The following is a 26,205-nucleotide window of genomic DNA, read 5'->3' as shown; positions in this document are numbered from 1 at the left end:
ACTACTACCGTACTACTGGTACTGAGTCTGTGCTGCCCATTGGTGTACATGTAACATGGTAGTCATCACTCGATGTCGTCATTATTTTCCATAATCATGGAGACCGACGCGAATGAGTCTGTACTGACTGTAGCGGAGCACGCGAGAACGGCATAGACCGTGATAGTATTTCATGGTATTAGGGGAATAAGAACCATGAGAACAGCAGCGGCACACTAGCATAGACTGTCAGTCTGGTATGTTCTAGTCCAGTTTGAATACATACATGTAGTACTGCTAGTAGTAGTAGTAGTAGGCGGTAGGTCTATGTTACGCTATGTTACGACTATGTTGGCCAGCCCTCCTCGCGAGACAGGAGACAGTTGTCGAAAGGCTCCGTGCAACAGCCTGCTGTCACTGTGTCGCTATTTTGGTCATGCCGAGCCAGCTGCACTGGCATGGTCGTGATCATTGATGGCTGAGTGTTATGGAGAGTCGGATCGGGCGGATGGGAACGGTCGACTCTCTCCAGTCCTGTAACTGTTCAGCCAAGCCCCAACCGTGGACACTGCACCCTGCAGCAGTCATGTAGCATGGCCGGGCGTGCAGTGACAGGCCGGGGCACTATCGCCGCTTTCTACACCTTCGAACCATACTAGTCTGCCAATAACCCGCCAGTAGTCCGGCAGCAGTCAACAATACAATCATACACCAGTACATGTATTGCAAGTATTGGATAAACCTCGTTTTGTTGAAACACTACACTCTACACTAGTAACAGTGTTGCAGGGTGTCAGTCTCTGGATAGGAAGTGTGATGCAAAGAGCTCCGACTGTGGTCACCTCTACCCCAATGGCCTATGACCCACGGAGTAAGTAAGTAGGGAGTGGAGTCAGCGTTGAGAAATGACACTTGACAAGTACCCGTCCACTTCAGTTCAGTCTTCATCTCAGCACCTCTCCTACTCTGTCTGCTTGTCATGTTGAGCGTCTGAACACTGCCTGGCTTGTGTTGTTGTATGAAGCATGAGGTGGTGGAGTGCTACCACATGTTCAGCTCACGCCAACACTGCCAACAACCAACACATCCTTAGGGGACCTACATGTACATTAGCTTCCTGACAGAATATGTATGCCGGAAGCTACGAGACTGGACCTCCGGGTAACAAAGCGATGGCGCATTTCACCAGGTATGGGCTCTGCGTCTCATTTTCACTCTTATCTGATCCAGGTATGCAGGTGCAGGGCAAGAGGAGGTCAAGTTTAGTTAGCTGATTAGCTGAGACATTTCGCTGGTACTGACTCTGTCAAATCCCACTGCATGGACATTGGCCCTGCACGTCACCGATCATGTGATCATTTCCCAGGAAAACCTCCTTCCTTGTCATATTTCCAGTGTAAATGTTGTAATAGTGATGTATACGGTAATAGAATCCTGACAAGCCATGTTCATGGTGACGCTAGTTCTGCTCCTCTGAACCGTCGACCGCGTGGCAGACAATTGCGTATAAGAATGACAGCACTAGCTACTAGCTACTAGTACATTGTACATTGTACACTGTAGATCTCAGCTTCTCAGTAACTAACCAAGAAACGGCAAAGCTGTTCGTACTAGGCTATAATTATAATACATGACATTGTATGTCCGACCAGCATACCAGCACAAGTCTTGAAGAGAGCAAATAGAAGGCCAAGAAAGACGCTTTCATAAGACAGGTATGATGTCAACATTACGTCATTAGGCTCATAGAGTCATACTCACCGTCTACTATTACTAACTACATGTACGCCTGATCAGCTGAAAGACCAAGTACCGGTACATAACACAGAACACCCTACATCATCACCAAAGGAAGTGGTCTCTTTGCTGCAAATTCAATAATCACCACCGAATTTTCGGCCATGAGCAATCATCAGGATTGAGGAGAAACCAGTGAGGTGGACCTATATCAAACAACACAGAGTGGAATGAAACTATGCCATACGCGATAAGTTACACCATCATTGAGTCACAGGCACAAACATATACACAAACACTCACACACAGAGGTGTTTTTAAGGTGGCAGTCTGGGTTCGCGGCCCGACCGCATGAACACAGCCGTAACTTCCATAATAATTGATGAATTTTGCTCAAATCTTGACCACATACCCAGTGTATTTCACTAAGTCCAATGAAGTATAAATCAAGCTCACACATGGGAATCCGCAGACACAATAGTCAAATCTGCGATTATGCCGTACCACCAATACCTTAGACGCAATATGCAAACGCAGAAAGAAGCTGGGTAGAAACTGAGTGCTCCACAGGATTTCCTTCACATATACCTAGGTGCTAAGTGGAGCGGAATTTTGAAATCATATTCAGAACAAAGTACTCAAGCTGTCAAACAAAAATCATGCAATCGCGCAAAATTTAGGTCCTCGATCAGTAGCACTTTACTCAAAGCTACTAGACAAATATAAAAATCCATGACACTTAGCACCTTGATAAATGCTCACAGTTTCCAAAAATGTATGGTTTATGGGGTCTGTGACTTACAGGTTCTTCACTACGCTGTCTAAGAGGTACGGGACTCAGTGGAAAATGGAGAAAAAAAGTGCTCTGTGCAAGTACAGATGGAGGTATGTCTGTCCAACTAGAACTTACTAGAACTTAGTCGAAGCCACCAGCTTCATATGTCAAACCTTCTTCCTCTTGCTGCTCATCCTGGATGCCCTTCCTGACCCTCCTTCGCTTCTTTCGTGACCTCTTCCCTTCTTCTGACTTCTTTCTGGCAGCATGTGCCTGTCTCTCACGGTCTAGCAGCTTGATGAGACGTGTCGTATGGTGTCCAGTAGGGAGGCCCATCTCGTCCAGAACGCGTTTCACTGCCACACCTCCATCATTGAACCAGGCCACGGCCAGGTAGACGCACATCTGGACAGTGGGAGCGGATGCAAAGCCTGTCTTTGGACACAACTGCCACACGAGTCCATTGAACGCTTCGTTGCGATTCTGCGTAGCACCCTTCTGGCAGCGCTCGAGCAAACTCCGGTCGGACAACCGAATGTAGACCGGCTTCAGTTCCTTCCATACTGCCTCTGGCAGGATATTGTGGTGGGCGTAGACATCACCACCTGCCTGTTGCTGCTGCCATCTACACCAGCTGTTAATTCCAGGCGGACAATACTGGTGCTGAGGTTTACTGTCGCTGGATGCACGATGCATGAGGGATGCCCATATGGCCCTGGCCATGGCTTGCAAGTCTCCGCTGTTGTTCCGCACAGCCATGCCATAGTAGGCTTGCAGCTTGTCGATCATGGCATCCGTGAGGCGACCACGTCCGCCTATAGTGCGCCCATCAGCAAGCTTCTTGCCCGCAAGGTTTTTCTTCAGCTTTCTTAGGCTGGTACCGATGCGTTTTTGAACGTGGCCGACACATTCCTCCTTGACTACAGGCACCTCGGGCCCATACGGACAAGCGTCACGCACAGCCTTAAAACTCTTGGTATCTCCATCACCAATGTAGGTGGTGTACCTCAGCTTGCGGCTCTCAAAGGACCTGGCCCACAGAGTCTTGGCGGCTGCACTCTCCATGGCAGGAGCTGATACAGTGGTGTTGACTGAGCAATCGTGTTCGGCAATCTGTCGATCATAGTCATCTTTGGTCAGCTCTCCCTTCTCTTTTCTAGACGCCAAGTGCGTGCACTTGTGGCAAAACTTTGAAAGCACTTCGCAGTCCACCACTTTGCCGACATCATATGCAATTATAGTGAAGGCTCCGAAGAGCGATGCGAATCCTCGGCGCATCCAGGTACCGTCATAGGAAGCAGCGATATCGCTACCCCCATCTGCTGCGGACACTGCTTTCTCAGCTGCCTCAGTCATGCTACGCTCAGCGACGCTCTTGGACGCGGAATGCAGGCCTTTAGCATGGCTGTAAAATGTCGACCGACTCATAGGTGATGGCATATTCAGTGCACCCGCCAGCTTTACCATTGATTGACGTCCACGGCCAATCAGTCGCATTCCGAATACTGCTCGTCTGTTCACCTCCCAGACCCGATTGAACTTCTTGGACATAAATTCGCTTGCTATGTCGCCGCAGTTAACACAGGAAAGCTCCAGGCATGATGCAAGGCCTCCCCGTTGCGATTCGCTGATCGTGACTGCGCCATTACAGCCACTGCAACAAACTGCAGCTGACAAAAGCTGCTGAAGGCACTCGAGATCAATCAGGCGAAATCCATGCGCCCCTTCCTCACACTCTTCATCCAAGTCACTGTCGGAGGAACTGCTGTCGACTTCACCGCCACTTCCATCACTATCGCTGCTTGAAGACGTGGCTTCAGCTGACACTTCAAGGTCGTCATCAGACAGTGGCAAGTCAGGAATTTGTTCTGCAGGCGAAATTTTACCAGAGGGAGCCTTCGGCGCCTGAGACACTCCATAGAACGTTCTTTTCCTTTTCTTAGATCGTCCGGGCTTTCCCTTGGCTCTAGACTTCCCCATAGTAGCCAACGAAGGGGTTAGCTCCAAGAAACAATTACTCCAAAACAATTACTCCAAAAGTTTCAACAGCACTCAGCAGTGCGATCAGCTGAGATCATGAGAGTCGAAATTTGAATTTTTTTGAATTTGCGCATGCGCAAAAGTTATCTTGGTTGCCATGGTGACAAACATCGTGCGCGGCTGTCAGTCTGCAGCGCAGAGGAGTACAAGGAGTCGCTCCAGAAAATTTTAATGAAATCGCTCAAAGATTGACGGTAAAAATCGGAATAGTGTGCAAACCTAAATTTTGTAGAAATTTGCTGATATTTCAGTATTTCAAAAACAATTGTGCAGACTTTGCGCGGCTATATCTCCGGAAGGAAGCACCCGATTACGCTCAAATTTTCAGGATAAACCCTTTGGACCATACACAAGACGCTGCCAGTGAAAAAATACAGAAAATCGAAACTTTGTTTTTTGACCCTCTGAACCCAGACTGCCACCTTAAAAGGAGCCAAATTACCGTTCCTGGAAACGAGGTATGAGGAGGAGTGGTGGGACTATGACAGAGAAGATGATGAGATTCTGTCAACTACATGTACGCTATGCATAATGCTGAACAGTATAACAATGGAGTGAACAAGCACGCCATGACACCAGGTTACAGAATAGAACAGGGTAACGTAGTCATCATCCAAGGAATTTCAACTACATGCACATATTATTATTATTATTATTATTATTAAAAGCATGTCCGCGTAGGCGGCGGGGGTGCCACTTTCGCTTATGCCATTCAGGATTGATGTCTGAAGAGTAATACGATACAATGAAATGACAGAAGTGCACATGTAATTAATTATTTGTTTACCCATCATTGATCAAGTACAATCATGTTCATGTAGTGGCAAGTTCAGGTCATAGATTCTGTATACTCAGTGGAGGAATATCAGGGTATTCGTGCGGACCTGGGCTTGTCACGAGAATACACATCTGCACTCCGATCCGGAGCTGTCCTGCCTTCACGATAAACACAATGGAAAGCGCATACTGTGGCCTGGATCAGAAGCACATACAATGCACATGTATGTAGGGCCCAATGACAATGTACATGGAATACCCTCCGGGGAGGGAGATATTTTACTCGAGCATCCATACATAAACTAATATGGACGAAACAGCATGCTGTCAGTGTCCGCAGATTGAGTAAACTAATACCAGTACAATACACCAATACAATGTCAATGTACATGTACTGCAATCAATTACAAGTACAAGAACTAATAATAGTAATATTACTTCCTGATTCCATCCATCAACTATTATATATACTAACGTTACTTTGAACGTAGGACAGCATGGGATTCTAGAACTGGCACCTGACAGTGTACGTACATGATGGTCATGGTACAATCGCCATGCTTGTCACTGATGAAGGTTGGGTCGTACATGTACTTGCTCACTGACTTCCACTCTTATCGTCCGGGTGACGGTAGTGTCTTCTGAGCTGCGATCCGGGGATCCGGGGCCGAGACTTCTTTTTAAAGTCACTTACCTGGTATCTGGCAACTGCATGCACTATGACTTTCATTGTTGTTCCAACTGTAACCCAAGCATTAGCACTGCAGGATAAGTTAATATTGTACATGGGTATGGAACTGAGGAATAAGAAGCGGAGAACTCAATTATCGCCGAAGTCGCTGCCTCTCCATTCGTCACTGAGCGTATAGTACAATAATTGTTTGTGGTACGCAGGAATAAACTCAGTCACCACAATTAGTATGACCAAGAGTTTATGTTCCCTTCTTTACTCTTGGTATCACCAGTATCACCAACGTACATCACGAAAATTAATTATATTACATTGTAATTTGGGAATTCGCGTCTCTCACCTTTCCACAGGTAATTCCCAAGATAGGAGGCCCTGTGTTCACACCTGTACCGTGTCCGCAACAATTACAAGCAAACCACCGGGTAAGACTTCGTCCATCACTTGGCGTCAGTTGTAACTGCGGCATCCATCCCCACGTCGTCCCCACGTAACCTTAGAATCATGTGGAGTCTATATGACTGATTGTAGATCTACTAAACTGTCTGAAGTAACTGTTAGTTGCTTGTATTGAACTACGTTGTAATGACATTGTATTCTGAACTCTGCACGTCTGGTTGTAGGTCTGTGTGCATGTTGTAGCGCTAGCGTCCGGCCATAAGCATTGTAGCGACCGCAAAGTACCAGTGTGTACATAATGCGCTGTTATCGTGTCGTAACGCTTTGCTACCAAACTCCCCTATTGCAGTACTAGGCCCGACCCAGGGAGCTCTCCACCCCGATCGACCGATCCAATCTAGGACTAGACTAGGTAAGCCTTGGCTCTTCGGTCTTCCAAAATAAGGCCACAATCAATGAATTCGCGATTCACTGTCTCTGTTTCAGTGTTTGACCCGAGCTGTCAATATCATCTCTACTCAGCATAATAAGTATTATCTGCAGCCTGCTAGCCATGACAACAGACAGACTAAACCCGATCCGACAAACACTTGCACTTGTTGAAAGACATTCAAAAATAGAACGGCAGCATTTTTGAGGTTTTATTTTCGGATGTAGCAGGCTATCTGCACGTACCTTATAGGTACATAATTGACAGTGGACTAGTGACCCAGGCCAGGGATTAGGATTGCGATAGAGCCGACTGAGTTCCTGCTGCTTCTGCTAGCTGCTGTGGTTTATTCAGCAACGCTACTTCTGACATTGAGTGAGACTTCACCAACACATGCGCTAGTGAGTAGTGTTCATTCCGTGGATTTTCAAGTTTGTTTTGCTGCCGGGCTAGGAGTAGATCTACGAGCAGGTACATAATCATTGATTGTTCATGAGTCATGACGCTTTGGGCACAATTCATCCACGGTGTCTTTATGTTTGGATCCTTTGGCATTATACATGTAGACTTGCAACCAACAGTATACGCATTGAACTATTTGAAGTCATTTGTCTACATGACATTGTATCATGTGATTTTTTAGTCAGTTGAGTCCTTTGGTAATGCGTGTGTGAAAATTAATTAGTGACACACCTAGGTCCTGGCGAGAGAAATCCGACCTCATGAATATAATACTGGTAGAGCCAAGAGCTACGCGACCCTAGCACCACACACACACACCCCACTCGGTTCATGCACTTGAGGGTGGTGCTACTTTATTCATGAGGTCGGATTTCTCTGGCCCGAGCTAGCTGTACATGCATTGCATCAAGAGTACTAAGCCAGTAGGGTACTCATCATCGCATTGCAAATGTTACTGTTGCCAGGGCGATGGCAATATATCTTCCTGGACTCGCATTCATTGTACACCGTCACTATTCACCGAGCTCTGTGTTCTTTTGGCACTGAGTCGAATGGTCATGGTCTGAGTAGGCCACACTGATGCTCCATTCGTCACATAACCCCCACCCCTGAACGAACCTGTTGCCAATATCATACCTTGATCTGAACTACAGACAATCAGTGTTGCATACATAATGTAGACATGGACCACCGTGAAGCGCCCAGTGCGTTTTTGGTGCTTATAAACAACTTTGGAGTGTGTTCGCAGAGGTGTAGCGAAGATCCACTTTCCCAAATCGGCCATTTATTTTGGCCTATTCGGCTTTTCGATCGGCTGAAAAAATCGCCCGAGAATCGGCTGAAAATTTCTGTAAAAGGTGGAAATTCGGCTCTAAAGTCGCAGCCACCTGTCACAGATAATGGTTACAGAAATTGTATTTGCATGCTGCAATGGCTACCTCTCAGATCGGACACAGTATGTCAAAGTCGGTCAGGTACAGAGCTCACCATACACCAGCTTCTCCGGAGTACCACAGGGGTCAGTTCTCGGGCCCCTGCTGTTTGTTCTCTACGTCCGTGACATTGCGAAAGAGCTGTCCCCTTACAACGTTGCGACCCTGCAATTTGCGGACGATATCTCAATTAGATCCAGCAGAATGAGCACGGATGAGGTGTCCCAAAATCTCTCAAGTGCTGTCCAGCACCTCGCCGATTGGCTTAGGAACCGCGGTCTCATCTTGAATGAAACGAAGACACAGATCATGTCGATATCGCCAGTACGATCTCAAACATTTGACTTGCAAGTGCAATGTAATGGACTGCCTCTGCCAACTGTTCGCTCTGCGAAATATTTAGGTCTCCACTTTGATGCGGACATGAGCTGGAACATCATGGTCGACCACGTCGCACGGGGCGTCGCGTCGAAAGTTGGCGTGCTCATACGATGCACTACATTCCTGCCTTTTCAATGTCGCATAGCCTATTTTCGTTCTTTCATTTTATCACACTTTATGTATGCCGCTTCTGCTTACTTACCATTTCTCACGGCGTATCAAAGTCGACGGCTTAATGGGCCCTTCAAGCGTGCTGTACGCACAGTCTGTCGGGTACCTCCCGGGACACCCACAAGCAATATTCTTACACGCATGAATATCCAAACATTGACCACATACGCCAACATGCACCTTCTGGTTTTTATCTGGCGTTGTCTCCATGACTCCTCTAACATCAGCATGTTGTTCGCTAACCTTTTCAGCCGCAGTAATTCCACTCAAACTCGTGGTGGGCACAGCAATTTACTGATTGTCCCAGCCAGCGCAACTGCATATCTTGCCAAACGTGTTACCTATGCTGGGACCATCTTATGGAACCAGCTCCCCGCTGCAGTCAGGCAAGAAAGAAAACGCAATCGCTTTAAGTCAATGGCTCTTGCCTTTTTGCTTACCAGATAAATAAGCCTTTTTACAAATGCTGTATGCACTGCTCTTTACGTTATTTTCTCCCTATGCAAGTCGCAACTCCTCTTTTGAGGTGTTTTTCTTCTCTCTTTTTCTTTCCCTACTAGTTGCTGTTACACTCACTGATCCTTATGCACAGATATACAGCATTCCCTCACTAGTGGGACCATTGTTATTAGGCTAGGGCCTGTTTTGGACTTCCCACTCTAAATAAAGAATACATACATACATACATACATACCTACATATTGAGGCACTAAAACATCAATTTTCGGCGAATTCAGTGCGAAAATTGCGTATTCGGCTCAAAGAGCGGTGATTTCTTCAAAACCACTATTTTCGGCCAATGTTTCGGCCGGCCGATTTGGGAAATGCCCACGGGCCGTGACGCAGGCGCGCACGAGCGGTCATACCCAGTTGCCTACGACCCTGTAAAACATGTATATTCGGCGATTTCTTGGTAAAATCTCAGAATTCGGCCAAAAGATCGGCGATTTTCTGAAAAGGCTACTTTTCGGCGAATTTTTCGGGCGGCCGATTTGGGAAAGGCCTACTGCACAGGATTGCTGCTCCATGGCATGATAGGAGTACAGTCAGTGGAGCCGAACCAGACAGGCAGTACTGAACTGTCAGGGCTTGCATCGGTCGTGTAACGTTATGACCAGGGAGTAGTAAAATGTTACTACTCCCTGGTAATGACCAAGCAACCCCACCATCAATATCCAGCTTTCCATGGGATTGTGAGGGATGGGGCAGGGGAAGATACGGGTCCGGGTACGAATCACGGTACCATCAAAATGCATTGATGTGCTGCAACACAGTGGACAGAGATGAGAGCCAAGCCAGTTGTATAGTGACCGCGAATGGGTTTCACAAAACCGTTTTGTACTTGTCCTGACGATACCATCCTCTATGGTTAAGCCACGTATTGCAAGTCAATACACCATCTCGACTTGTAGTTGAAAATTACCATCTTCAAAAACTAGTAACAAGGAGCATGGCCCGGGATTGATTTGTTCGATCATTGATGTTGCTCTACTAACGAAAACTGGCATAGTTTTAAATTGCCGATTGCACTGTTCCTTGTAGGTAGAATGCTGTCGATGGCAATGCAGCGGATGGTGTTGATATGTGTTCCAATGGGACTACTGCTGGGCAGTGCGCTGGTCTGTGGGATGGGTGATGACAATCGACCTAATATCATCTTTCTCCTGACAGGTCAGTAGTGTTTGCACAGCATTGCAAATCTCTCCGTACAGTGTTCCGTTTCTCATGGTATTGCAGTGTTCAGTGCATACTGCCGTACTGTCTTGGTGCTACATCCCAGACTAGGTCCAACATGAATACTGCACTGTGCAGTGTGTGTAGCACATTGATTGGGTTCATGCAAAAGTACAACGGCAGTGCCGTGTCAGGTCAAAGACAGCTGATCATTTTGTCAATGTTTGTATTAGTGCCGATTCTTAGCTTATTGACTGCAGAAACAAAATTGGGCAGTACAGTACCGTATTCGGGGTTGAAGGTTTGTTTACGTCCAACTAGCTCCCGCTGCCATGACCCCAGCATAAAGTAATAAAGCCTGTTGTACCCTGGCATCATGGACATGCATAGTGCCTAGAACCCTGCTCAGGAGTTCATGCACCCGTGTTGGTACTGATCTCAGTGTTGTGATGATGTGTAGATGATCAAGATGTCACTGCTGGCTCTCTCGACTACATGCCACGTCTGAATCAGATACTGCGCAGGGAGGGTACAGAGTTCCTGAACTACTTTGTTTCAACCGGACTCTGCTGTCCCAGGTAAGACCGCAGTACTACCTGATTGCAGCAAACGCAAATACTTAGCTCTGGGGCTTAATTTTTTTACACAGATCATGATGTTATTTATTATTATTATTTGACAGTGGATTGTTCAAATTGGCGGAACATACAGATAGTGTATAGTCCTGTTGAAACGTACACGCATACTGCATAGTACTGTTACATACCAAAGACAGGGAGGGGATGGGGGGGGGGGGGGGGGGGGGGGGGGCAGGTGGTGGCACACCACACCAATCTGGACTCATTTTTGCATGAATCCATCCTGTAGGGAAGGCCCCAGGGGCTCCTCGCCTCGCGTAACCACTTGTAGTGCTGTGCTGGAGCCTGAAGTCTGAGTTATCAACTTATCACCTCAATATTCAATGTTCAATATTCAATATTCAGTACTCAATATTCAATATTCAGTGTGCTTAGATATCATGTCCACATTGCCCCCAACACATTACACATACTCCCCCCTAGTGATGATAGCACTTCAGGCGTGACCTGGAAGCGTGCAATTGTGCAACCTCTGTTCTTGGTTTTCCACGTCACAAAAAGAGTGCTAACTAGAACTTCTAGTCATTCATTAAGTTAGTCATAGCAATCAAGAGTACAATCCTCGCCGACTCGCGGCTTTTCATTCATTTGTCCATTACTTTTCTGTTGAGGTCTGTACGATCGAAGTCGCTGCAGGAAGGAATCAATATCTACAGTAACTTGGCATTGTGTTGCTGGTGCTGTGAATGAGCCTCCGCGGTGGCTGGGGTGTGCCTGCAGTGATACGGAATTTGGAAGTGTTATTTTGAATCGAAAGCTGCTGCTTATATTTCAGATGCCAAAGTGTCGCCACAGTACTGTAGTGGTATGCTATGGTCATTGGTGCGTTCTGCTATACAGCCGTGCAACTATCATGAAAGGACAGTTCTGTCACAACACAAAGATATTCGATAACGGGGACCTGAACAATAAAACGGACTTAAGGTGAGTCACAAATTGCGTTGAAATTTCAGTACAACGTGTACCTCCAGTGGACGGAAATTCAGTGCTCTAGAGCACATGGTTGCAATAGGCTGTGCGATGCCTGGTAGAAATGATATCCAGGGCGTAGGAAGCTGTGTACGATTTTTCTTTCAATTTCAAATCGGTCACCTGCACAATGCACAATGCACGGTTACCACATCCCATTTGACAAACACTTTGCGTTGTTGACCCAGTGTGACCGGGCTTGCTGTCGTGCCACATGCATGTAGACTAGAGTATGTATACGGTTAACTAAGTGTCCATGTGTACGCTTCATCTCTGCAGCGGTGGATTTGTAAAATATCTTGCACTGGGTTTAATGAACGAGTCAACCGTGGGCAACATCTTGCAAGCGGCAGGCTATGAAACGAAGCTGTGTGGCAAGTATCTGAATGGATACGATGACGGACAAGCAAGCATTGTGCCGCCAGGTAACTGAGCGTGTCGCGTGATGATGATGATGATGATGATGATGATGATGATGATGATGATGATGATGATGATGATGGTAGATGGTTGCTTGGGTAGAGATACTTCGAAGTACATGGTGTTGTAGTGGCATGTAGTTGCTATTTTCCCATCATGTCATCATTCTGATCATTGCCAGAGAGATGTGTATTGCAGACCATGCTTTGTGACCATTAGTGATCCGCCGACGGCACTTCCTACCGTCTTCTAGTAGCAGCAGCAACACTGCGTAACACGGAGAGCTATTCCAGGTGGATGCTGTGCTGCTGACAATGGCAATACCCGCCGCTTAGCAGAAAGGCTAAGAGGAATAGCACGCTCTTCATTTTCAACAAACTGCTTGTACCGGGAAATAAGTTTAGTTCCCAGTTAGTGGCGTTGTACCTGTATGTTGTGCTCATTGTCAATGCCGGAGATGGCCGTGTTGTCTTCCTGTGTGGGGACGTTCCCCTAGCTGTCTTACCGGTACCCATGCGTATGCCACGGTGACCTGAGACAGAATGACAGTGATTTCTTCCCCGGGTGTATTCAAGCTGCAGTGCATGATGAAGGTGATACCACTCTGAGTTCCGCCGTTCATGATTGTACAGTGTATCATGGTGTATGGCTGTTTAAACAATCAACTATACATGTGCATCATTCCTTCAGGTTGGGATCACTGGCAGGGAATGACAAAGACGGCGTACTATGGTCCACACTTCTCTATCAATGGTCAGTACAAAATATGGAGCGAAATGCGAAGCGACTGTTTTAGACATTGAAATTCGATGGAATGACCGGGGCCAGTGGCCAGTGGCTGTTTTGCCTTAGCACATACACTCACTGTAGTTCACGTACACTGCAAAAATGGACCAGCAATGCTCACGGCCGCAAGGCCAGCGACCCGTGGCTGCTTGACTTCTGAACAGATTTCAATGTCCACAACACTACCTGTGGCTATGCAAGTCTGAACAACAACGTTGGGTCTCATCTCCCCCCCCCCCCCCCCCTCATTCCAATACTCTACAGTCATGATCGTGGTTGACGTGATTGACGTGCATGGGAGACCAGCTTGGTTGCATGCAACATGCTTGAAATGTGGATGTCCTGGAAGAAGATAGAAAGTAATCAGAATTTGGTGACATACAATGCATAATATCAAGAGTACATAAACCAGAGTGTGCAACACGGGATGGTTCCTGTGGGAGCGTAATTCGTGCACTACGTCATTTCTGACGGCATGGTAAGCCACAGGTACGGTGAAAAGTTGCATCACCAGTCGCGGTGGTGCAGTTCACTGAGTTTGTCCTGATTTCGGTTTTTTGAGACGGATAGCCTGGTGACTTTACTTGTCGGTGGATGTACGCAGCGTATACAGTCACACAAAACACCGAAATCCTGAAACAGGACGTCTAAAATCAAGCAAACTTGGCTGATTTCCGGGCTATAAAACATGAAAATTTGAGCTGTACGCAAGTCCTGGCTTGGCTGACCTCATCAGGGTGACGTAGTGCACGAACTGCGCTGTTTCAGATCAGATATGCACAGTTGCACACTCTGGTTTATGTACTCTTGATAATATACAGTTGTTCTCACTTTCTCTACCGCTATGTTCAAGACGCCAAAAGTTTAGGGTGCCAGTCACAGTTTAAAATTTAAATGAATTTGTACTGTAACTTTCTTGTCCTATGTATTTGCATTCAACGTGTTTGTCCGAATGTTGCAGGAAAACTGAAGAAGATGAATAACTCTGTGTATCAGACTGACTATATCCGTGATATTGCAATCGAGTTCATACAGCGGAAGAGGGACAAGCCTTTCTTCATGTACTTGTCGCCTTTTGCACCACACGCCCCAGCCACTGTGAGTTCTAGAGATGCTAAAGTAGATGCATTCAACCACTGTGGTGTAGTGTAGATGCATTGCACCGGAAAAGCGGATCTCTCCACACCGTGAGACACAATCAGAAGTACTGCTGAGTGCCTACATTGTAGTCACGAACGGCGGATTTGTTTGTAGTCCCGGTTGTACAATACTGTTGCCGCCCAAATCAACGAGATTGAAGTGAACGAAGCATTGACATGCTGCTCCTGTTTAAGAGTGGACCGTGGCTTTCACTGTCACATGGAGAGTTCCATCATTAGAATTTGATATACAGCAGTGCATGGTACACTACTGTGACAGTACTGCACCGGGTGTACGCCACCTAGCTTGCCAGTCAGTTATTGCGTCTGCTGCATTTGTTGCCTCCATACTCCACATTGCCATGCACAGTACTGCACCGGGTGTACGCCACCTAGCTTGCCAGTCAGTTATTGCGTCTGCTGCATTTGTTGCCTCCATACTCCACATTGCCATGTTGCTTGCTATGCTTGATGCTCTCAATGCTGTAGCCGGCTAAACGCCACGCACACATGTTCAACGATTCCATGGTAAGAACTGCTAAGAATGGATACACTGTATTTTTGAATATATGTTGGACTCAGTAGAGCGTCCAGCCCCTATATGATGTCCAACCCCTATATAGAGTCCATTGGTCCAAAATCCACTGTACAGAGTCCAAACTTGGAATCAACTGTGAGCTCAAAGTTTCGATGGACATCACTCCCTGTATAGAGTCCAGCCAATTGGCTTCACCCCTATATAGAGTCCATTGGTCCAAAATCAACTGTACGGAGTCCAAACTTTGAAATCAACTATAAAGAGTCTTTATGTGGACAACACCCCCTGTATAAAGTCCAGCCAATTAGGCATCCCCTATCGAGTTCGAAAATAGACATAGGATCTGCTGTAAGCAGTGAATATTAACCAGAAAACGGCCTCTCCCTTTAATCCTTTACATCATTCACTTCTCAAGATAAAAAAATATGTATTGAGGCGCCACTGCAGCCACGTCATTACATGAAAAACCCTACAAACACCATCCTCAAATCAAGTGGTCTCTTCGCAGACGCTGCAAATTACAATATCTCAATCATGTAGTGTTGCCAAATTATTGTGCACGTACACACACATGCACACACCCACACAACGCCAAGAAAATACCTAGAAAAAAACCAAGAATCGAAAGAGAATAATGGAGAGCCCAGGATTAATTATTTGTTTTCAAATTATTGTGCGCGCGCGCGCGCGCGCACACACACACACACACACACACACACACACACACACACACACTTATACAACGCCAAGAAAACACCAAGAAAAGAGTAGAGACACAATACACACGCAACTCCAACAGCCATGCAAACGTCCACCCATTTACATGTAAAGTCAAGAGGGATAACAAATAATTATACGAAACGAATGCATACGGGGACGGGTACACGCACGTTTACATACACGTAGTAGTGTAAGAGAGTAACATAGTGCAGTGGTCAGCATAATACTAGCACATGCTGAGAGTGCAATAGCAAGCTTCACCATTGCTCATGGCCATGCAAATGTTCAGCAGCACTCAGTTCCGCAAGCTTCTGAAGATCAGCACACCTGCAACAAATAGATAGCACAAGGATACGCTTATTACCGTAATGATGCATGGGAGCACACAACTACCAAGTTCTCAACGAATGTGATGCTCAATGAAAATCAATCCACTCAAAGACCTGTGAACAGGTGATGGTGGGTACAATAATCTTTTAGTAATACGAGGAATAAGATCGTTTGTGCACACTCAAGACGCACAGACACACCAACATACATGTAGTGTACACAGTGTTTCACTTCACTGCAACTAAATTGAAATGAGATGATTTGAACAATCTGTACAGCGTTGCTGTCAGTCAGTCTTCCCCAAGATGGAAATGCAATGATTTGTTGTCACGAGGCAGTTTCACTGACACAATGTCATGTTCGTGACATCAAAACGGTTACTTCAGGGAATACGAGTATTAGCTTGAGAAGCTTTTTCTTGTCATTGGCATACAAGCAATCCTCCTAGTCCTACTACTACTAGTACACTGGCACTGCGTTTGTGGATCCCATTGTATTCGACATCATACTACAGGAAGAGTGTCGTGGAGTTCACATAATTATCACAGGGATAAAAATACATTTCTCATGAAATAAAAATTGATGATAGCTAGACGATCATATACGATTGATGCAAAGTCCTTGCAGTCCTTGAGGACTATTACGAAGTGGTTGATTACTTTTAGGGCATTCATTCAAGCAACATCAAACAAACGCGATACGCTCCTTGAAAATGGAAAAAAATTCAAGCATAACGACAGAACAGCAGACCAATCGAAACGAGTAAAAGCTTCCTTACCTCATAGCTCAGTCATCGTCCTGCCATGTAGTTGTACAGCCTTTTGACACGGTGGTACAGGCAGCTCTTGTCCAGTCAAACAGGGGTATCCTTGTGGCGTCGAACGAAAGAGAGTGTCAGTGTATCTGACTCGTCAGATTGCAACTGTGCTGAACTTTTCTCTTTCTCCACTTTCTGCTTTCATCCCTCGCTCTGATGAAACCGTTCAAACGTCTTACTGGCAGCAATGGCCAGCCAAACAGGGGATCCTTGTGGCGTCGAACGAAAGAGAGCGTCAGTGTACCTGACTCGTCAGATTTGAACTGTGCTGAACTTTTCTCGTTCTGCAATTTCTGCTTTCATCCCGCGCACTGATGAAACGTCTTCAGAGAACCACAAGACGCTTTCCAGATTTGATTTTGAACGTCTCCTTATCCTCCTTGGTTAGCTCGAGACAGATTACTGTCAGCAACTGCACAGCAGAATTGGCAGCCATGGCTGAAGTGAAGAAAGGAATGCGCTGCCAAGCGTCAGTGTACCTGACTCGTCAGATTTGAACTGTGCTGAACTTTTCTCGTTCTGCAATTTCTGCTTTCATCCCGCGCACTGATGAAACGTCTTCAGAGAACCACAAGACGCTTTCCAGATTTGATTTTGAACGTCTCCCTATCCTCCTTGGCTAGCTCGAGACAGATTACTGTCAGCAACTGCACAGCAGAATTGGCAGCCATGGCTGAAGTGAAGAAAGGAATGCGCTGCCACGAGGCAAGCAAAACTGAATTTTTTTTTAAAATGTGTTCTCTTTCGGGGCACAACAGTGACAACACACAGGACGGCGTGACTGGATAAACTGGACTCCTGGACCGTGAATAGGGGACTTGTAGAAAAAGTGTACTCCTTATAGGGGATTGCGCGGCAGGATGAAGCTGATCAAAACTGAGTGGACTCCTGGACTCTGTATAGTGGATTTTGGACCAATGGACTCTATATAGGGTGCTGGACATCATATAGTGCATGGACTCTATACTGAGTCCTACATATAGGCTAGACTCTACAGATGGATTTGAAAATTCATTGCAGGAAACGAACCCTAACATCTCCTGCCGGTTGTAGGAAATCTTAGCAAGATGCTGGCCACTGGTTTCATATGGCGCCGGTTTGCACGGTTTCCATTGAAGTCCAGCTGTTTCATCCTCAGTGCTGCTTTCATAGAGCTGCAAACATCCAAAATGTCATCAAGAAACTTACATGTACTTGAGACCAAAAACTGAAAATGAAGTAATGTGTCAAGCCCCAGAGTTTCAGCCTGAGTCAAGCCCCAGAGTTTCAGCCCGGGCTGAGTGCTGCCGGTATCCATATGTGTTTACGCTTGTGACTGGCTAATCCACTCGTTCGGGTCCGGCTGGAGTTGTACATATAATTCTACAGAGTTGAAGTCAACTTTCAACCAACTAAGCAATTCTATGCAGACTTACACGATATAGCATGGCTTGCGTCCACAAAACAGCCTCTAGCTATAGTCAATCCCACCGTTTTTCACTGCGTGTGATGTGGTATGCTCACCATGATCTGTGTTCTACTTGCTCCTTCCCAGGCACCACGCTATGACTCGTTTAATCCGAACAACACCATCCAAAGCCAAAAGCCCTCTTGGCTGGGACGGCTACCTCCGCTCACACAGAAACAGATTGATGGTATAGATAACTTCTTCCGCAACCGACTTCGTTCACTTCAGGTACATATCACAGCGACTATGTCCTCCAAGCAGTTATTTTTGACATGAGAGAGTGGTATTTATGTATGTTAAAATTGCACCCTTCTCTCCTTCTCCACTTGGCAGCTGTTCGGAAAGCAGATCCGACTGGCTCGCTCCAGCCTCGTAAACTGCATCCAAGAAACCTAGCTATTGCATCCAAAACACTGTCTAGACATGTTTGAAGAGGGAGTGCATCCATGCATGCAATCACCAGACCTCAACAACACAGCACGTGCCCGGGTAGAGACTATATGCAAGGCTTGCAATGAACTGGACGGTATACAAAATGCTGATAGTAAAGTACCTGTAGCTCTATTCGGAGTTTATAATTGTGCCGCTGGACTGCTGCTTGCTTTCCTTTGTGCAGGCAGTGGATGAAATGCTGGGCAACATCACAGCCACTCTGGAGTCTGAGGGACTTCTCAACAACACCTATATATTCTACATGGTATGGTCAGAACAGTGATGATGAACCTTCTAACCCCATGCCATGTCTTATGTAGTGGTTAGGCTTGCATTCTTGTATGCTGTTCAGTCTACATTCTGCTGACACCAGTCTCAGTATGCTGTTCAGTCTACATTCTGCTGACACCAGTCTCAGGGCAGCTCTTACCAATTGTTTCTTACTTCATCGCCGTCGCCGTGCACAGGGTGACAATGGCCAACATCTCGGCGATTATCGGCTTCCAGGTGGCAAGCGGCAAGCTTACGATACGGATATCCGAGTGCCCTTCCTGGTAAGCCATGAGACATAATCCCTGCTCCGAGACTAGTAATGCTGGCTGGTCACTTTGATTAGTTTTGTAAGCATCATTTCAATCGATTCATTTGCAAACTCGACCCAGAGGTGAACAACTGACGGCCGCTATCTGAAAGTTACATGTATTGGCTTACATACTGAGCAAGTAGGGCACTTCATTGCTCTATGTCCTGAGCCAGCAAGTAGGGCACTTCATTGCTCTATGTCCTGAGCCAGAAGTCACCAGCACAGCGAGGCAAGGAGAGGAAAATTCTTCCACTAGGAGTCTCATGCTTATACCCGATCACCAGGCAGTCAAGCTGATCATTGTAAAAAAAAAACATGCCGGAAGCACTGACTCAGTTGCCACCGACGGCAGAAGTTTATCTTTTCCTTGCTGTCACAGTGTGTGTACATGTCATGACTTGATTTTTTTAACCTTTCTGAGAAGCTACCAATTCCACAAAACCGCCAACTGTGGAAGTAACATGATCTCTTGCAGTTGTTTTGAAATGACATGTGCTACTTTGTCCGTGCATCATTGCATCATACTGAACAGGTTCGAGGACCTGGTGTTCCGGCTGGGCATAAGGTCTACGACGTCACACAGAGTGTAGACTTGTTACCGACATGGGCTGATATTGCTGGTGCTGAGGTAGCTGACCAGTCGAGCAAGGTGGATGGAGAAAGTGTTCTCCCACTGTTCAATCTTTCAAGAGAGGTGAGATAAGTCACAGCTACCACTAGCCGTGTTTAATCGGAATACCGCACCAGAGTGCAGTATGTCGGGTCCGGTGTGGGATATTGCTCCCCTCTGCAGTGCATGTACAGGCCAGGCTATAGGGTACAGGTCTACTGGCTGTGACTCACGTAGTGTTCTCAGTGAAATCAAGCTGCTGCTGCTACATAGTTTAATAGGTTGTAACTTGCTAGTGCCTTCATCAAGCTAGTGAATGCCACGCCGGGCCGGGCAGCGCTGCGTAGCCCTGCACCTAGGAACACTGGGATGTGTACTGGCTACGCAGGGCAGGGCTACGCAAACTTGATTCACGCGATCAGATTTCATTGAGCAGCACTGTATATTGATGTGATGTTCTTTTCGGCATTGGCAGTCACTCATGTCACTGTGTTGTCTGTTTCCCAATGTCAGGTCGGGGGTCAGTTACCGGTGCTGTGTTGTCTTACGGCTATGCATTGAATCTCAGTTGCAATTTCCTGCCATTTACAACACCTTCTTTAGGCAGGAACATTCAGATCGGTGGCACTTGCAGAGATGTACGGAGGGTCCTCCAACATGGGCGCAAACTACAAGGGACTGCCTGCATTCTGGCACAACCGTTTCTGGAACAACACCTATCAGGTTTGTAACAAGGATTTATTCATTTTATTTTATTTATTTACTGTTTGCACTTCATGGCACATAATGAAAATAGCCAATACAAGGAAGTGAGGGTGAAACCAACCACGGACTGAGGGCAAAAAGGCAAATTGAAAAATAAATAAATAAATAAATGAAGAGTGACAGTCAATTTTGTCTTCAGACTTTTCCCGTTTGTGTCTTTCCCTCAAACTAGTCAAGAAATATATAAATAAATCTTTTCCCGTTTGTGTCTTTTCCTCAAACTAGTCAAAATAAATAAATAAATAAATAAATTGAACGGTCTCTGCTGGGATGAAGACTACACCATAGCTCAGTGGTTAGAGTCCTGGTGGTGACAGTCAACTTTTTCTTCAGACTTTTCCCGTTTGTGTCTTTCCCTCAAACTAGTCAATAAATAAATAAATAGAGACTTAGTCCGAGGGAAACATATCAGCACACGAAGAGACGAAGCTAGTTGTAAATCTGATAAGGCCTTTCGTACCATTACTCTTCAAAATCAGTACATGGTGATAATGTGACGAAGCACAACGATGTTAATTTATACAGCATATTGGCGGAAAAATTGTGATGAAACGAACACAGGCTGAATGATAGTGTGAGTTGCGCCAAAGAGTACACGCACTATGACAGGGAGGTGGGAAGTCAAAATAGCACTAGCTTCCTAACAAACTCCTTCTGTCTACACAGCTCAGGCTGTAGCTTGGCAATGTAAACAGCCTCTAGCACATCTAGGTGACATTTTCTGCGCGCCCGCGCGTGAATCTTGAAGTGCTCTGGAACATTCTTACATACTGCATTCAGGCAAGAAGGGGACATGATCAGATGTGTAGTTATTGCAGTAATAACACATCTGTAATAACAGATGTGCAGTTACTTAAGTTGATCATGTCCCCTTCTTGCCTGAATGCAGTATGTAAGAATGTTCCAGAGCACCTCAAGATTCATGCGCGGGCGCGCAGCAAATGTCACCTAGATGTGCTAGAGGCTGTTTACATTGCCAAGCTACAGCCTGAGCTGTGTAGACAGAAGGAGTTTGTTAGGAAGCTAGTGCTATTTTGACTTCCCACCTCCCTGTTATAATGCGTGTACTCTTTGGCGCAACTCACACTATCATTCAGCCTGTGTTCGTTTCATCACAATTTTTCCACCAATATGCTGTATTGACATCGTTGTGCTTCGTCACATTATCACCATGTACTGATTTTGAAGAGTAATGGTACGAAAGGCCTTATCAGATTTACAACTAGCTTCGTCTCTTCGTGTGCTGAAATAAAAAATAAAATAAATAAAAAATAAATAAAATGAATAAGGCTGAAACAATTATACCGATAACTCGCATATCGATCGTTAAGAGTGCAATCGATAATCGTTAGTGTTCAAAACGAGTGCTAACGATTTTTATGCATGTATATGAGTGACAGTATTCTAGCCCTTGCACTCCATCCGATAGTGAATATGAGTACAATCATGTGCTTTCAAGCACAGTAAAATTGATTTGTGGCTTTGAAAGAGATCGGAAGAGAATACTCTTTGTCTTTTCAGTTCATTTGCGGGAAAGGTCAGAGATAAGAACAGTTGCCGGAGGGTGATGACAAGATTCTTCGCTGTAGAAACAAAATGAAATTCTCTAGGTCATGTTGATAAACCAGCCAGATGTCTACAGATGTCAACAGTGCGGTGCCACAAATTTCTAACGTAGCAAAGGTATCGTGGAATTTTTTCATAAACTGGTGTTTGAGGTACACGGGTAGAGCCGACAAGAATCGATAAAACCAATATATCGATCGTTAATGATATTGGTTGATCGTTAAGAGTTATTGAATGATCGTTTCAGCCCTAAAAATGAATAAATTGCATGCACATCATGTGCATGAAAGAAGTGGGGCTGAGTAGCCAACTAGTGCATACCGTATTTTACTGGTTGTAAGTCGACCCCGGTTATAGGTCAACCCCCGTATCTGGAGGTCTCATTTCTGCTTTTTAAAGTTATCACCCAACGAAGCACTACTAACTGCTCACTGCTACTAACACATCAACAAATCATGTAAACATTCCTTATTGGAGGGTATAACGTCCCCGGCAATCTTTGAAAAAGGCCAATAAACTGGCCAAAATGTGCACACATGGTGTACTCGTGCATGCAGTTCAGGTCATTTTTTTAAAGATACTGATAGTTCCCGGTTATAAGTCGAATCCCGGTTGTAAGCCGACCCCCACTCTTTCTCCCTCAATTTTTAGTCGTGAATGGTCGACTTACAACCGAATAAATACGGTACCTGAAAAAGCCACAGTGTCCACGTTATCCAACAACTTCTGGTGCTTGCTGCCAAGGCTACATAATCAAGAGTATGCAGCTGTGATCTCTATCTGGGGGATTTTCCCAAAAGTCCATCACGAATGGGGCGATATTCAAGAGAGGGCACTATTTTGTTCAACGCTTGTACAATAACATCGTCCAGCATAAAACAGAAACTTCAGCAAGGACTGTGATTTTGATCATGAAACCACCGGTGCGGTGACATGGTCAAGAACACTAGCAAAACAACACCGAACTTGCAGATGCCTGAGGCACTATCCAGGAGAGGGTTGTTTTGTCAATAGCTCTCAGAGACAGCAGCACTATTCGAGGTCTTTATTCAAAAACAGGGCTCTAATCGCGTGAGTACGGTGCACATTGGCTCTGAGCTCTTACCACTGCTGGTCTCTGGCCCGCATGGCTTAGTTCTCTATGGTGTACTGAAGCACAGAAAATCAGGCAATCGTTATCAGTATGAACCGAGCATGGCGTCGACAACACTGTGTCTTGTTTCTCTGCCGGTTTGTCTCTTGCAGGGCGTCCGTGTGATCAATGGTACGGGTTTTGCAGCCAACGCTAACTGGCTCTATGTTGAGTGGTGCACAGGAGAGAAGGAGTTCTATGACGCAGCTAAAGATCCAAGAATGGTAAATTAGAACTATACTTCGAAGTACCATATATGTCTTACGGAATTCGATTCGATTATTATTTTCGCACGCTGTTGATGGTTCTTGTCTGGTAGAGTCTGATGTTTGTCGTATATGGTCTAGTGTCCGTATGAGTATGGTGGGATGTGAGATGCATATCGCGGGTGATCGATTTTCATCACGCTTTTTTCACGAGTCTTTAGTGTTAGGACGGTGCATGGGCGTGGTACTAGTGTAATTCCAAGCGGTTATATGCGGATCTCTGCATGTGGTGTTACAAGCATGCAGTGAACAGTTCACAAAGTTACTGCATCACGTAACAATGCTGCGGACTTAGAAGTAGCAACGACGGCGGTAATTATAGATGAAGCTGGTCGTGCTCCTAAATGGAGCTCACACTTCCTGCAGAACTCTGCAGCAGGAAGTGGTGCTTTCTTGCAGGTTTGCCCAGTACAGAGAGTAGAAGGGTTGGCATGCTCCTCGCGTGCTCCCAATGGCAGTCGCAAGTCCGTCAAGTTCGACGGGAAGCGGGAGCTCTATGTAGCAGCAAGCAACTTCATTGTAACAATGCGCCGAGAGAATAGTTTCTTTTGATGGTTACACTCCAGATTCTCAACAAGTTCAGTACACTGGATGCTGACACGCAGAGCAAGCTGTCCTCGCTCACACAGCAGATGGGCTCCTGTGTTGGTGATGTGTGCCGCTCGGCAAGCAAACTTCAAGTACCACTGCCGTCTACTGGTAAGTTACAATAATTCACGGTGTGCGCATCAGTTGGTAATGTATGATGAGTTGATTGCAATGATGCCACACCAGTACAATCGTGTTGATTGCAGAATGGTTACGCAGACAGTTAGTTAAAGGGGAAGTTAAGGCAAAAATCAAAATTTCACCAGTTGTAGTCTTCGGGGTGCTGAGTCGAATGGTCTTGGTCCGAGAAAGCTGAGACGCTCCCTTCCTACTTGAATCCCAATCGAACTCGCGCACTTCCACCGAAACTGGGTGACTGCGCCCTACTAGATGGGGATTTGTATGCAAAATGTCACTAAAAGCGCCATTTCGTGCTTATAAAAGCACGGATGACCGCGATTGGCCCATATGTTGTAGTCTTTTGGACGCTGAGTCGACTGGTTTGGGTCCGAAAAGGCTGCGATGCAGCATTCCTCCTTTATTCCCAATCGAACATGGTTGAACAAGCGGTCACGTGCTCCTGGGTGCCCAAATCACCTGGTCACCACGCCAGCAGGCGACAACTTTCACACCAAGGTTCAACTCGAGTGACAGGACTGCGCCCAAAAAAGGTCAAACAGGCTAGTAAGTTGTACCCTGCAGGCACGGTGACCAGGTGACTGGTGTACGCAGGAGCACGCGACCGCTTGTTCAACCATGTTCGATTGGGAATAAAGGAGGAACGCTGCATCGCAGCCTTGTCGGACCAAAACCAGTCGACTCAGCGTCCAAAAGACTACAACATATGGGCCAATCGCGGTCCTCCGTGCTTTTATAAGAACGAAATGGGGCTTTTAGTGACATTTTGCATACAAATCCCCATCTAGTAGGGCGCAGTCACCCAGTTTTGGTGGAAGTGCGCGAGTTCGATTGGGATTCAAGTAGGAAGGGAGCGTCTCAGCTTTCTCGGACCAAGACTATTCGACTCAGCACCCCGAAGACTACAACTGGTGAAATTTTGATTTTTGCTTTAACTTCCCCTTTAATATTGGCCAAGATGATAGGAGCTAGAATCCCTGGTACGAGTGTTGAGTCTGATTTCATCACATAATATGCAGGCAAAAAAGGACTGCTCAGCGCACTGAACTCTTGGGGAATAAGGACTTGGATGTTTTACATCACCGCCATGTCAACGCTGGCATTTGCATCCACCCGGATAGAGCCATGGACGTTTGAAGAAATCTGTACATCTGCCAGGAATGACTGGACTGGGCTCTGGGGTCCATTACTGGCTGGAGCAGATCCTACACCCACCATACAAACACTATCGAAGAGCGCTTGATACCATCAACTTCAAGCTGTGTAAATCACTGATGTTGGTTGAGGTTTTATACTGTATCCCAATTTGTGATGTCCTTTGTGCTGTTCAGGAGAGGCACCATCAACCTTAAAGTGTCACAACCCGCCAAACCTGACAGAGGCTGCTGAGAGATTTTACCAGCCGGTGTTTCCCTATGCAGACAGTGACACAGCAATACTTGCAGATCCTTTTGAAGTCGTGTAAGAAGGCCTTGTATGGTGGATAGGTACTACCAGTACATGCATTGCATAACCATACATGTACCGGTACACTAGTATAAACACATTCTAGTTCTATAGCCTATCAGCTGCAGTGAAGACTGATGCATGATGCACTAGGTATAATAGAACGAGTGAAATTTCCTTTCTTCGGCAATTATTGAACTGACAGGAACACCTCGGCTGGCCAAGGGTTCACATTGAACATGATTTTCATATTACAATTGAGTAGGAAATAGGTCTTTCACAGAACAATTTCCATTGCCAAGTACTAGTAATCACTCTTCATCATTGCCCTTCGGTTATGGGAGCCTTGCAATAATGACTCAATTGATAACGTAAGCTGTGGTAACCCGTTCGTCTTGCATATACAAGACAACGCCCACCAGGCTGTGAA

General features: G+C 46.0%; 1 protein-coding gene and 1 long non-coding RNA gene across 5 annotated transcripts; one reads left to right on the top strand and one right to left on the bottom strand.

Annotated features, from left to right (window-relative positions):
• Nucleotides 1-1,820: 1,820 nt before the first annotated feature.
• Nucleotides 1,821-6,474, bottom strand: LOC135809153 (uncharacterized). The gene is made up of 3 exons (XR_010552171.1): nucleotides 6,340-6,474; nucleotides 5,416-5,504; nucleotides 1,821-1,922 (listed from the first exon to the last, which is right to left on the bottom strand). It is a non-coding gene; the product is annotated as an uncharacterized LOC135809153 (long non-coding RNA).
• On the top strand, nucleotides 6,324-26,205 carry LOC135809150 (uncharacterized). Of its 4 annotated transcripts, none has more exons than XM_065322433.1 (16): nucleotides 6,333-6,421; nucleotides 10,314-10,442; nucleotides 10,906-11,023; nucleotides 11,924-12,007; nucleotides 12,332-12,477; nucleotides 13,163-13,225; nucleotides 14,220-14,356; nucleotides 14,887-14,925; nucleotides 18,337-18,477; nucleotides 18,866-18,946; nucleotides 19,149-19,235; nucleotides 19,797-19,958; nucleotides 20,478-20,597; nucleotides 23,451-23,561; nucleotides 24,170-24,302; nucleotides 25,661-26,205. In XM_065322433.1, the coding sequence occupies exons 2-16, from the start codon at nucleotides 10,319-10,321 to the stop codon at nucleotides 25,792-25,794; spliced, it is 1,680 nt and encodes a 559-aa protein (XP_065178505.1). In that variant the 5' UTR covers nucleotides 6,333-6,421; nucleotides 10,314-10,318; the 3' UTR covers nucleotides 25,795-26,205. The 4 variants fall into 4 exon arrangements, with proteins under 4 accessions (XP_065178506.1, XP_065178505.1, XP_065178509.1 ...); XM_065322437.1 differs by lacking the exon at nucleotides 6,333-6,421 and adding an exon at nucleotides 7,030-7,226; XM_065322436.1 differs by lacking the exon at nucleotides 6,333-6,421 and adding an exon at nucleotides 7,030-7,296.

The sequence above is a fragment of the Sycon ciliatum genome, chromosome 2 (assembly GCF_964019385.1).
Source record: "Sycon ciliatum chromosome 2, ocSycCili1.1, whole genome shotgun sequence".
NCBI lineage: Eukaryota > Metazoa > Porifera > Calcarea > Leucosolenida > Sycettidae > Sycon > Sycon ciliatum.
This window is presented reverse-complemented; position numbering and strand designations above follow the sequence as displayed.

What these genes read in the sequence shown, in the direction of transcription:
- LOC135809150 (XM_065322433.1), top strand. Translation starts at nt 10,319, where the DNA reads ATGCTGTCGATGGCAATGCAGCGGATGGTGTTGATATGTGTTCCAATG. An exon ending in AACAATAAAACGGACTTAAG is followed by an intron (nt 12,008 to 12,331) that starts GTGAGTCACAAA and finishes TCATCTCTGCAG; the next exon opens with CGGTGGATTTGTAAAATATC. An exon ending in AGCAAGCATTGTGCCGCCAG is followed by an intron (nt 12,478 to 13,162) that starts GTAACTGAGCGT and finishes TCATTCCTTCAG; the next exon opens with GTTGGGATCACTGGCAGGGA.